The sequence below is a fragment of the Coloeus monedula genome, assembly GCF_965178545.1.
Source record: "Coloeus monedula genome assembly, chromosome: 15".
In the NCBI taxonomy this organism is placed as follows: domain Eukaryota; kingdom Metazoa; phylum Chordata; class Aves; order Passeriformes; family Corvidae; genus Coloeus; species Coloeus monedula.
Window position 1 is genome coordinate 16,483,475 of NC_138795.1, and position 12,927 is coordinate 16,496,401.

General features: G+C 49.1%; 1 protein-coding gene across 13 annotated transcripts in view; it reads left to right on the plus strand.

Annotated features, from left to right (window-relative positions):
• Positions 1-12,668, plus strand: part of LOC309578709 (ankyrin repeat and KH domain-containing protein 1-like) — a gene marked incomplete at its 3' end in the record, with an annotated part of 101,328 nt that extends 88,660 nt beyond the window's left edge. For 4 of the 13 annotated variants that reach the window (XM_082291509.1, XM_082291504.1, XM_082291508.1 and 1 more), the window contains 6 exons: positions 4,802-4,996; positions 6,091-6,342; positions 7,307-7,482; positions 8,407-8,571; positions 12,108-12,281; positions 12,452-12,668. In XM_082291509.1, the coding sequence (XP_082147635.1) occupies positions 4,802-4,996; positions 6,091-6,342; positions 7,307-7,482; positions 8,407-8,571; positions 12,108-12,281; positions 12,452-12,595 (1,106 nt within the window). Of the gene's footprint in view, positions 1-4,801; positions 4,997-6,087; positions 6,343-7,306; positions 7,483-8,406; positions 8,572-9,008; positions 9,069-12,107; positions 12,282-12,451 lie in introns of those variants that run through there. The other 9 variants (XM_082291515.1, XM_082291510.1, XM_082291511.1 and 6 more) reach the window with 9 other exon arrangements.
• Between the last annotated feature and the right edge of the window lie 259 nt (positions 12,669-12,927).

Genomic DNA, 12,927 nt, shown 5'->3' on the forward strand with positions numbered 1-12,927 from the left:
GTCAACAAATGACAGTTGGAGAATGCTCATGTACTGAGGATGGCCTGTTTTTTCCAAGTGCTTTTTAAAATGTTGGTGATTTTTTTTTCTTCAGCTCTTCTAGGCTGTCAGGTGTTGGGAAGATTGCAGGTGTTGCATTGCTTGTCCTCTGTGTGAGACAGGAATGTTCCCACCTGTTTGTAGCGTAGCATCGATTTTAGGGTTTGGGTTGGAATGGAACGCAGTGTGGGGTGACACCAAACCTGAGGACCCCTGGAGGTTCCAGCTGCAGCAGTGACTGCATGCAGGTGTTCCATATTGTATGAGATTCCAGCTTGACTCAGTGAGGGTGAACTCTCTGTGCCTTTTGATTCTTGATATGGCTCTGGGATTTTAATAAGCTTACTTCGTGGAGCTTACTGGTGTGCTGCTGCATGGGGTGGTTTATTCAGAAGTTCAGTATAGCAGTACTGGCACATCTGGATTTATTGGAATGGGTTAGGAACACTCACATTGAGCTCCCTGCCCTTGCTGTGCTCTGCCTGCAGGATTTTTGTCTTCTTAGTGCTCAAACTATGTTGCAAACAGCACTCATTTGGTTGGAAGGGACCCTCAAGAGATCTATTCTGTGCCACCCCTTTGTCCTTGCCATGATGACTGGAGTGCCTTGGAGCTGGGTGTCTGGAGAGCCTTGCTCTGGTGTCATCCTTACCCTCACAGTGTGTGTTGGGTATTTGGGCTAAAGCTTCAGGACTTGAATGCTGGGCTGGGACAAGTCAAGTAGTTCAACTTTCAGATTAAAGGAGAAGGGAGCATTTGGAAGATGTGATAGTAAGGAAAGAAGATCTTCAGCATTCCCTTTCCTCTCAGTTGCCTGACAAATGCGCAGGACTTCTACAAACCAGAGCACTTCTCTCTGACTGGCTTTAACCACAAAAGTGGGGGGTGTTTGCTATGACTGTAGTTTTCTTAATTGTTTCATTGGGGCTGTGTAGCTCTGCAAAATGAGGGCACACCTGGAACTCTGTGCCACGTCCAGTCTCAGCATAGCAAGCAGAACCAGATGTGTAAGATAAAGTAACTGGACCTTGTTCCTCAGAGACTGTTAATAAAGAGCTGACAGACCCCCAGCAGGCTCCAGAACCACTTGACAATGGCTCAGCTTTTCCTCTGCAGTGCTCTAAACTGGGGTTGGCTGTTGCTGAAATAATTCTTGGGGAAGGAAACTTACAGCAAATGGGATCTGCTGATTTCCCTGATGATGGCATCCTGCATGTGCAAACATGGCTGACTGGGACTTCCCACAGCACCAATTTTGCTGTTCCCTTATGTTAAGGTCATCTGCTTGTAATGGGGGAAAAATTCTTGTATTTCTACTTTATATATCCTTTCATACTTTATATATCTTTAAGTGACTGTAAGTATTTAAAAACCAGTGTAAATCTGTTTCTGCCTTTAGAAAGGTTAGGTAGATAGCCAAGGAGAGCTCGCACAGTTGACTTTGGGGGAGATATGTGTGAAGTTCAAAAATATTTGGACAGAACACACTTCTTCTGAGTTAGGATTTGATTAGGATATTGCAAAGTGAAGAAAAACTGTGAATAGGTAGTGTACTGCTAAAATTGTGCCTGGCAGGAGGCGACTGATTAGTTAGGTCCTTGGTTGATTTGTTTAATGTTATTTTATTTCATGCTATTTTTGATCACCTTTGTTTCAGAACCTAAATGTCCCAGGAGGAGAGGAGTTAGGGGAGCTTGAAGACAAGAGGGTGTTTGGAAGGTGTGATAGAGAGGAAATGAGTGAGTACAGTAGGTTGAGGACTTCTACTGCCTTCCCTCAGAGCCTAAGTGTGGTGTGTCCACCCCTCTCATTCACCAGCTTGTCCCAGGGGAATGGACCTTGTCCTGTGCTCAGCCCCGAGGTGGGTTGAACTGGGGACTTCCATGGCTGTTTCCATAGGGCTTGGTGACAGGGTTCGTGAGATTTTGAGAAGGGGGCAGAAGGGTCAGTCACTGCTCCTGCTCTGGCCAGCAGCAGCACAATGGACAGGGAGCAGCCAGGGCCTGGCCTGGCAGTTCCATGTGATAAGAGGGGTTGGTAATGGCCTCAGAGCAGGTGGACGCCCATCCTCTGATTTCAGCTGTGATTCTACACCTGAGGGGGCAGAGGTTTGCAATTTGTGCCTCTCTTGCACAGTGGGCCCAAGGCAAATTTTTCCACCAATCAACATTTCTAAGGGATCACCTCTAAATTGATTTGGTGAAGATTTAATGTAGTTTGGTTGTGCACTAAACCATCTTTTTCTTAACAAGTTCTCACCTCAGGGTGGAGTTTGGGTAGTCTGCTTTTCCTGTTCATGGGTAAGCTCAGCTGCAGCTTGAGTTTTCTCTGATTCACCAGTTCCTTTGAGGCACAGATGTCTCTGCAGATCTCCTCACTGGCTGTGGATCCCTTCTGGAAATGGCCTATTTGTCTCACATTTTTAGATCTCTTGTCCTGGCAGTTTGCAGTTGAGGGCAGGCTTAGCCCAGCCATGTGGGGAGGCTGTGGAGAAGACCAAAAAAAAAAAAAATCTACTTGTTATTCTGTCTTCTGCATTTTAAGGAGTTTGAGACCTTGCTTCTTAAAAGGGGTCACAAACTTGAAATATGCCAGCTTAGAAAGCAGCACATGAGTGGGGAACTGCAGGGAATGGCTGGACTCTGTTTCACAGAGTGACCAAGTGCTGTGGCCTTTTCTCTAAAGGTGCGGGTAATGTTGCAGTAACCAACATCTGCCTGGCATCTTTGATAGACTGAATTTTGAGCAGAGTTTGTGTGAGATCAATACACTCCTCTCAAAAGCTCAGTTATGCCTTCAGAGCACGATGAGGAGTTTGAGTTCATAGCCCAAGTAACTGCAGAGTATGGTATTGCAGAAGATTTTAGTATTAGGAAACCTGATTTTGTTGGTAAGTACACAAATAGGAAGCTCGTTATTGCACTTGGGATTTGGTAAGTTATTGTTCAGAGTAGCCATTTTTAATATCGAGCTAAGCTTTTCATCCACTTTTATGAAAGACAATGTTAAAAAGTGTTCTTTGTGACCTGACTCCTCTGGATTTGTGCATCTCTGGCTGTCATGCTCCCTTCAGCCCATGGAGCATATCCAGCAGTGCTGAAGTGGTCTTGACTGTCCAGTCATTGCACTTTACAAGCTGTGTATCCAAAAGCTGTGTGCCCATCATCCTACTGAGCCATCAAAAGACAGCTGGGCATTGCTCTCCTGCAGGAGAGCTGCTTTTGTCTCAATCCCTGCCTCTTTCTCTGTTTAGGAACCCAGCTGTGCCTGAGTGGCAGCAGCTCTGTTACCCTTCTGTCTGGGGCAGACTGGAGATCTTGTGTGGTTTGCCAGCCAGCTGGCAGTTTGTGTTTTGGTGCATGGTGGAATTGGTCCCCATAGGGGCCTTTTGGCTGCCACGTTTGTGGATTGGCCACAGTGTCCAGTCAGTGGCTCCACAGCAGATGCCCAGGGAGAGCCCTGGGCTGCAGGTGCCACCATCAGCTTGTGCCAGAGCTCTGTGCTGGAGCCCAGCTGCAACACCAGCCAAACTCAGGTCAACCACACTGCAGTCACAGGCACTGGCATCCTGCTCAGAGCCATGGAGTCTGTGCTGTGACAAACCCAGGGAGACTGTCCTCCCATGCTGGGGGTCCCTCGGCTGAGCACCCCATGTTCCAGCAGTGGGGGGGGAAGATGTGTTTCTCCTTGGCTATAAGGGGGACTTCTCTTTTTAACCTTCGGGCTAGTGAGAAAAATACCTCCTTCAAATCCAACAAATCACTTCTGTCCATGTGAGCAGGTTGGATCTGGCACTTCTGGAAGGAGTAAATCAGGTTGACTTGGTTGATAATACTGGGGGAGACGACCTGGCTTTCAGGAACTATCCAGGTACTGAAAGGTGCCCCTCTAGTTTCTGACCTAAGGCACTGCCTGGCAGCACTGCTGTTGGTGGTGGGGTGTATGTAGATACAACCTTCAACCTCACTCTGCAGCAATATAGGCTGGTCCTGGTTGTGGTCATTTTGAAATGTTTAAATGGTTTTGAAACTAATCTTGTTTAATAGGCCCTTGAAACTAAACCCTAAACTCAGGTGAACTTATGGCCATGCCCATTTCTGCTTTCAGGTAATAACTTGTGATAAGAGCTTTTACAACGTTTTGGAAAAGTACTTAAAAGCTTTGGCTTATTTAAAAAAAAAACTGTAATTCACCCTTGCTAGTAATTTTTGTGGGACTTTGAACTCTTTCTTCATCTCTCTCTCTTCCTCTCACACGTCCCTGGAGGAAGCAACCCCCTCCCCTGTGGTGCTGTGCCACGTCAGCCCTGTCTCTGTGGCCACAGCGTGCTCTGACTGATCTCTCCATGAAGGTACCTATGGGATGGCAAAGCCCATCCTGCAGAGAACTGCTTCCCTGGTGCTGGATTCCCCTGGGACTTTCACAGAGCCCTGTATCCCTGTTGGATTTGTTTGGCTTTTTATAAGCAAAGATCGTGGCCACTCCCAGCTTTCCTGCTCTGCCCTCCCTGCTAAGATCATTTTCTTTCAGTGACCAAAGGGATGGCTGTTTTTGTTAAAACTTGAGGCCAAACCAGAGAGCCTCCAGAAATGCCTCTGCGGTTTCTAAGGGAGAATCGTGCACCTGTAAAATGACCTTACCATGTGCAGATGCCCCCAAAGGTGATGAGATGCTTTAATTATATTTGGAGCACTAGCTTTCTCTGGTGCTTTGAAGCAGGTTCCCAAAGAGAGATATTTAATCAAATTTATGTTTATTTCAGGCTTACCCTCTCTAGATCCATCCAACAGCTCTACAACTTCTTCTTCAGGTCCTTTGACAGGCTTTTCAGCAAACATACAAGGAGCACGGGTTTACCTTCAAGGGCCAGCGCCTGTTGGGACTCCCAGCTTTAACAGACAGCATTTTTCACCACATCCTTGGACAAGCGCAACAAATTCATGTAGGAACTTCATGGGTCTGTCTTAGTTAACTATAAATTCATAGCTATTGTCTTTAGTAGATTTCTAACTTGAGGGGAACTTACCCAGTAATGCACAAAATGCTTTCCAATTGCTTTTAGCAGCTGTGAGGATGGCGTGCAAATCCCAAGCTGTGCTATTTTGTGGGGTTTTTTCCCATGCCACTAGTTCTGGTAGCATTACTAAAGGCACATTTGGGCAAAAAAATGAGTCATTGTAGGCTCTCGAGAGGAGAGGGCATGGAGCTGTGGGGGAGTGGAGGTGATTACACCAAGCTAAAGATTCCCCTCTAAGTAGTATGAGTGCAATATTAGGTGAAAATGTCATATTTGCCATGGTTTGAAGTTATACTTGCCTTTTTTCTTTTTTTTTTTTTTATTTTTTCTTTTTTTTTTTTTTTAATTGGGATCTGGAATTATACTTAAAATGTTCCAAAATCGTTAAGCATCATCCAAGGTAACAGTGGGTTTTCCTCCTAATGGAAAGAACATGGAAGTAGCTTTACAGAAAATATGGGTCTTTGATTCAGAATCTTAGCTAAAGAGGTTTTTCATGTCACTGCATGCAACTTCATTGCCACTCTGAGTTTAAGAATCAAAATGTTTAAATGAGTGCTCAAAGGAAGTTGGATTTCCCAAGGAGAGTCAGTGACACTTCTGACGTTGGCAGGACTTTATGCTCTTGGGTCACATCTGTGGCTTTGGGAAGCTGTCTGATTTCTCTTCTGCTGGAAGTGGTAGATACCAAAACCAGGCTGTTTCAATATTTATGGTATTTTGGCTGATGTTTTCACCTCTTCCTGAAACTCTTCCATGTTTCTTATTCTTTCTTGTAATTAATTTAGATACACTGCTATGTCATGAGAATGTCATGATTCTGATGGCTGAAAGCATTTGTGTTATAATGTTGATTTTAGAGTTAAACTAATTCCTAGACAGAATTTCTGTGAAAGACTTGAAGAATGCTTTCCAAAAAAGCCTTTAAAACATTTTATCATTTGCTTTGAGATAATATTGGGGAAATAAATGGGATGGCAATTATGCTTGCTATTTTGTGTGTAATTAAGCAAGAGAAATACTCTTTTCAGCAGGTGAATCTCCTATTCCATCAGTTTCCTCAGGATCATCTTCGCCCCTCTCAGCTGCTTCTGCACCTGCTAATTTGGGCCAGCCAAAAACGGGTAACACCAATCAAGATCGAAAGGTGCCCCCTCCCATCGGGACAGAGAGGCTCGCCAGAATCCGGCAGGGAGGCTCCGTCACCCCTACGCCCCTGGGAACCAACTTCACAGCTCCCGTGGGCCACAGCGGCATCTGGTCCTTCGGGGTGAACAGCGTGTCTGGTGAGTCCCTTGTACAGCTGCTGTGAAGAAACTGCCAGGGCCCCTGGCAAGGACTGCATTTGAAAGGAGGGCTGGAGAGGAGGAGGAATAAGGCTCCACAGTCTGTACTCCCTGTAGTACATCCTGAGGGGAGAGCTGGCGTCAGTGGGGGAGAGCACAGGTCAGTGGAAACGCTGTGGTTTCCCCTCCTGATGCTCGCCCGGCCTGGATCAGGTCACAGGGCACATGTGAGCCTGAAACGGTGCAGAGACCTCATATGGAGTCCTCTGAATGATCCAGAGCTTAGAGTAAACAATTTCTATCTGTTAAGGGGCCTGTTTCCAGGCCTGACTATTGGCTCTCTCTGTCCAGGTTTCTCTCTTGTTTTCCACTTATATTTTACAGTGTCAGCTGAGGTGCAGCTGATGCACTCAGGGACACAGAGCTGTGGATGCTGGGTTTTGCACTGATTTCCTTGTGACTCTTGAACAGTATGGGATAACTTCTGTTCCAGGCAGCCTTGGTTCCCAAAGAATTACTTTGAAACAGCTGAAGTTTTACATTCAGTTTCCTGGTAGTTGGATTTTGTGGAAAGGAGGAGGTGCAACGTTTGAGGTGTAGAGTGTTTCCATTGGTAACTTTCAATACAAATATTTGACTCCTGCATTTGTTATATGCTTCAGTGAAGCCCTCCACACTTTGGTTAACTTGTGTCTCAGCATTGCCATGTCTTTTCAAGAAAAGTTTGTATGTGCTTACAGGTAGTGTTGGGAGCTCTGCTGGATTTTAGGCATTTTGCAGTGGACATGTGGAACTCGCAGTTTGTGGTAGTCCCCATCTTCTCCACCCTTGTCTGGATACCTGAGATCCCTCTGTGGCTGTGTGTTCTCAGAGTGCCTTTGGGTGGACTTAGGTGTGTGCAGCTGCTGAGTTCTACTCGAGTGTCTGCAATGAATTTAATCAGCCATTTTTAATCTCTTTGCAGAAGGCTTGTCGGGTTGGTCTCAGCCTGTCATGGGAAGTCACCCAATGCATCAGCAGCTGTCGGACCCGGGCACGTTTTCTCAGCATCAGCCAATGGAGAGAGATGATTCTGGAATAGTGGCTCCCTCGAATATTTTCCACCAACCTATGCCAAATAGTTTTGTGGATTTTTCTAAAGTAAGTTACAGAGAGTTGGATTTATGAAATGATCCAGGCCTGACTTTGTTGCATCTCCTGTTCTGCCTGTTCACACTGTGTGTGCTTCTGCTGCCACTGCTCGTCACCCCAGTCCTGAACCTTTTTTCATCCCAGAACTGACCAGAAAAGATGCCCAAGCCTGGAGGCAGATCTAAACAAAGCCAGAGTTTGTAGGTTGCAGATATTCTCTGGTCAGCAGCTGAAGGCCTTCATCACTCTCCAGTGTTTTGTCTCTCTGAAGCTCAGTCGCCTGGAAATGTTTCACAAAGCTTGCTCAGCTCTTGAGGCTGATTACAAGTTTGTTTAATGCTTTCAGCACAAATCATGGCCCCAATACCACATACCTTCCTTACGGAAGTGGCAGGAGGAGAGGACTCCCAGCATATTCAGAAAGAGCCATAGCATGTGCTCTTGGCATCTGATGGCAAAGCAGCAGCCATTCACACATAGGAAAAGAATTCTCCTACTTGCAAAAAACTGCTCTGTAATTTGCTCTTTCTGAACAGGCAGAATTATTTTAGATGGCCATTAAGAATTAGAGAAAAATCTTCAACCCAGAGTGTGTTTGGCTCAGTGCAGCCCTGTGTGCACTGTGGCTGTCCTGAGCTGCAGAGAGGAGGGAGCACTGAGGTCACAGTGTTCAGCTGCTGGCCTGGTTTTGTGGGCTTATATGAAAACCCTGTGGGTGCTGCGGCCTCTGCTAGGTGTAAGTTCAGAAACATGGCTAAGCTGGCTGGAATCTCCAACTCTGAAGTCACTGTTCCATACTCTGCCCTGCTGTTCCCTCACAGTGCTGAGATTCCTGCCATTAGGGAAACATTACCTATGGAGGTGACCTGGCCCTGTCTGCTCCTGCAGCCACCCTTCCCCACATCCTTCACCAGTGCTCTCTTGTCCCCTCAGGGCCTGCCCATCTCCATGTACGGCGGCACTCTGATACCCTCACACCCCCAACTGGCAGATGGCCCAGGAGGGCCCCTCTTTAACGGGCTCCATACTCCAGATCCTGCCTGGAATCCCATGATCAAAGTTGTCCAGAACTCAACAGAATGTACTGATGCTCAGCAGGTAGTGTGGCTGCCTTTTCCCTCCTGTGCTTTCCTGGGGCTTTATCCGGTGCTGTGATACCCAGTTTTGGCTGGGTGACACGTTTGGATTTTTCAGTTCTTTGAAACTAGGATTGAAATTGTTTGCATGACTTTTCCCTACTCTGTGTGTGTGTGTTCATAAAATATCCACGGCATTATCAGTACCAAACCTTCCAGGTAAAACGAACAGCATTTCGAGACTGCTCAGCCAGGTAATGGACTGTTACAAGTGAGAGGGTTTGTATCCATCCTTGCAGGTTGTCAGTCAGACCTTGGCCAGAGCTGGAGAACTCCTGCCTTTGGACAGTCTGGTTGTATTTGGAGGGAAGCCTTATGCTCACCCTCAGTGGTAAAACACTGTTAAAGGAACCTTTATTTGTTTTTATAATAGATTTGTCTTTTTATTTCTTGCTGTAGATTTGGCCTGGCACCTGGGCACCTCACATTGGAAACATGCATCTCAAGTACGTCAACTGATTTAAGGGGGTCTGTCCTTTTTTAGCCTGGTTTGGGAATCTTTATGACCTTGAAGAACCCTGGGGATTTTTTTCATGTGCCTAACTAAGCGATTTTCTGTGGGCTGTAACAATGGAATCTCAATTGCCCGTTGTATAAGAACAAATTGACTTACCTATACAAACTGATTCTGTTCTCCAGTTAGTTTAGCCATTTCAAACTTAAAGATCAGACAAAACTAGTGCTTTTGGCTAAACACTACTGAATGCTCCTTGTATGCAGCAGAGTACTAGCTGATGACATGATTCCGACCTTTTAGGGTGGTAAATACCTGTATAATTGTTTACAGACTTAAAAGGAAAAGCTGAGTAAATTTCATGTCGTATAGTGGCTCTACTTTATGTAGCCTGTATTAATGTGAAATATTTACCTGAATACTCAATAAAAGGCAAACAGCATTTATAGGTTGTGTGTGAGAATTTTGGAAAGGGCTGTATGTTATTGTCCTCAGTAGCTGCTGCTGTGCCCAGTGATGCATCTCCCCAGGGTGACGTACTGAGCACGTGGGTGCAGTCAGGTCTGGGAGGGTTTGGAGCCACAGCTGTCTGCAGAGTCCTTGCCCCTGCCACTTGTGAGCCTTTTATTTGTGTGAACCTGCTTCTGTGTTCTGGTTTTTTCCTTCTGGATTAGTTCTGCTGCTTCTGGCACTTGCAGCAGGTGGTCACCTGAGAGATCAGGTTTTGATAGGTGAATGCAGGGTTCCTTCATCTGCCCAGAAGAGGATCTTAGAAAAGTGCTTCCCACTAGAGGAAAATGTAATAAATTCAGTTCTAAGCTTCTTGTAATGCTGTAAATCTGCTAAGAGCTCCTCAAGTCCTTTCTGTGAGGAAGAAGAGGATTTTTGCACGCTGCTTAAGATGAACATGAATTCCTGACCCAGTTCTCTACTTTCTGCACTTGGACTGTGCCTATTTCTGCTTTTGCTTCAGTGATGCAGTAACTACATGGAATGTTGGATCCATTCCTTAAGCAGAAAACTCCAGTGCACATAGTGTCTAATCTAATGGATCAGTCTCAGACTAGGTGGAGACTTCACCTTCTTCCACCTTATCCAGACAAATCCTTACATGCAGCAGCAGAGTTTCCCCAGTAAAAACATAAAGAAGTACTAAAAACTCAGACTGCACAAGCAGCATCCAAGTACCACAGGCAAATCAGCCTCGGAAGCACTACTGGATGGTATATTCAGATATTTTTCTTGGTCTTTGAGGATGAAATGCAAAAAAAATTTAACTGCTGCTGCCCCACTGGTAGTGCCAACACCAAAGGAGATACAAAGAATCAGTCACAGAAGGGTTTGTGTTGGAAGTGGCCTTAAAGATCACCCAGTCCAATTCCCTGCATGGGCCAGGGACACGTGTCAGCAGCAACTGTATTGAAAACAAGCAGTGCTGTGGTGCAGTAGGTGTGTGCTCTCAGGACGAGGTGCAGAGGAGGGATAGGGTGCCTGCTTCTATGGGTTCTTTGGCTGCAGCAAGCAGTGCCACCTCCTCCTGCCCCATCCTGGAGAGCCAGTGTCTCCCCATCCTGGCTGCAGCTCCAGGGCGGGGGGCACAGCCTCTACTCTGTGATACCAGGGGACAAGACCCAGGATGGGGATGGGGCTGTCCCTGGAACAGCCTTGGCCACGTGTAGGCAGCCTATGCATGGGTCCCTTGCTGGGTTCTCCCCTGTGCAGCTCCTTCCCTGGGGACACAGGCACTTGCTCTGGGCACCAGCTTCGAGTGGCCCCAGCAGCTTCCACTAAAGTGGAAAAGGGAACCCCAAAGTTTTGTAGGAAGATCCTGCTTGAAGTTCGGACCATCACTGCCCGACGGGTACTGGAGGGCAGAGGCAGGGACTTGTGCTTCTGGGGAGTGGGCTGGTGGCAGTGCCAGGGGGCTGGTGAGTGCAGTGCTGGTCCCTCAGGGCGGGCTGGCTGGATCCAGGGAAAGCACGGGGGCAATGCCAGAGTTCGTGCCCAGCCGAGTTCACCAGCCCAGGGTGGCAGGGCTCCCCCAGACCTGTCCTCTTTCCCCCTTCTGATGCCCTGGGTCAGCCATTGAGCAGGTCCTTTTCTTTGCTGTCTGTCCTTGGGGAAGCATGTGCCTCATTCCTGAGCTGGACATGTTTGGGCAGAGCCGCATGTGCCCGCCCTGCGGGCACTGGCTCCATTGTGTGCCTTCAATTAAGCTTCTCTGGGGTGAGAGAGCCCAGCCCGGTGCTGTGGGGCTGTGGCAGGCGCGGGCTGTGTAAGATGTTTGTGGTGCTGAGCTGGAGCTCCGGGCTCACCGGCGCCTTGGGCAGCAGCTCTGGGCTCCTGGAACCCTGGGCTGCACCCACTGCAGGGAACTGGCGCTCGGCTGCAGGGAGGGAGGGGCAGGGGATGGCAGGGCTGCAGACGTGGCACACAGGCTCTTGCGACCTCAGGCGTTGCTGGCAGGCAGTTGGAGCGTGGGGAGGAGGCAGTGTTTGCCCCAGGTGGACACTGCACACCCAGCAGGCTGGAGGAGGAGGCGTCCCATCGAACCCAGCTGTTGTCCTCTTGCAGGGAGCAGCAGGTGGCTGGCTGAGACGATGGGAACAGGGTCCCTAGGGTGCCCACAGTGGGATACCCACCCCTTGCTGCTCCACCCTGGAACAGGGCACCGCACTAAGCTGTTGCTGCCTGGCCAGCAGGCTGGGGCCTCGCTGTGTGCCCCAGGACTGGCCCTGCCCTCCAGGCAACACAGGAGTGGCCTGTGTTGGCCGCCATGGGTAGCCCTTTGGAGGCTGGACACCATGTGCTGCATCCTGCAGAGCTCCAGGAGCCTGAAGGGGAGGAGTAATGTGGGGAGTAGCTGCTGGGCAGGATGGGCATCACAGGTGCTGCCTTGTGGGAAGCCCCATGGTGGCTCCAGAGCCAGATGTGTCCATGAGCCATGGCCGAGCACTGGGTCCCACCCCCTGCTCTGGGCTGAGGTGCTCAGGGGCAGGGGTGGCCAGGGCCAGCAGTGCCTGACAGCCCCCCGCTTTTGGCAGGTACCCGCATCATCTGCGACCGCAAGTTCCTGCTGGAGTGCAAGAATTCACCCGTGGCCAGGACCCCTCCCTGCTGCCTGCCCCAGACCCCCGGTGTCACATCCCTGGCCCAGTCCAGCCTCGTCAAGCTGGAGGAGCTCAAGGAGCGGAATGAGAGCGAAGAGGCCATGCCAGGTGAGCAGCCCAGGGCCGCAGCCCCTGCCCGTGGACCACCTTCCAGGGGCATGGGACAAGGCAAGATCCCAACCTAGCCCCAGTTCCAGCTCCTGCCCCCTTTGCCTGCCCGTATCTGCCAAACCAGCCCCACCCTAACCCTGGTCCTGTATCCATCCATGCCCTTGCAGATCAAGACCAGTTTGAGATGGACATCTGAGTTTCCATCTCCCCGTCTCCAGGCCATGGCTGGGCCTGTTCCTGGGCCTCGTGGAGGTGCTGGCACCGTGACCAGCTGGCTGCAGCCCTCTCTGTTGCTGGGGATGGACGTGTGACACCTCAGGCTCTAGCACAAGTGGCTGGTGCAATTGCCTAGGAGCTCATGCTTGATCAATAAACACCGTGAAACCCCCGAGCTAACCTGGTGTGTGTCTTTGTCAGGGCTCAGCGGGGTCCTTGCCCCCAGGGAGGGACGGTGAGCAGCACCAGGAGGGTGCAGAGGGTGACACTCAGGTGGGGGGTGGTGAAGGCCTGGGGGTCTGTTCTCAGCTGTGGTGGAGGCAGCTGGTGAGGCTGCCCCGTGAACATGGGGGGAACAGCACAGTTAACACCTGACTGGGCATGTGTCTGTCCCTGGACCTCCCTGTCCCTGAGGTCACCCAGGTCT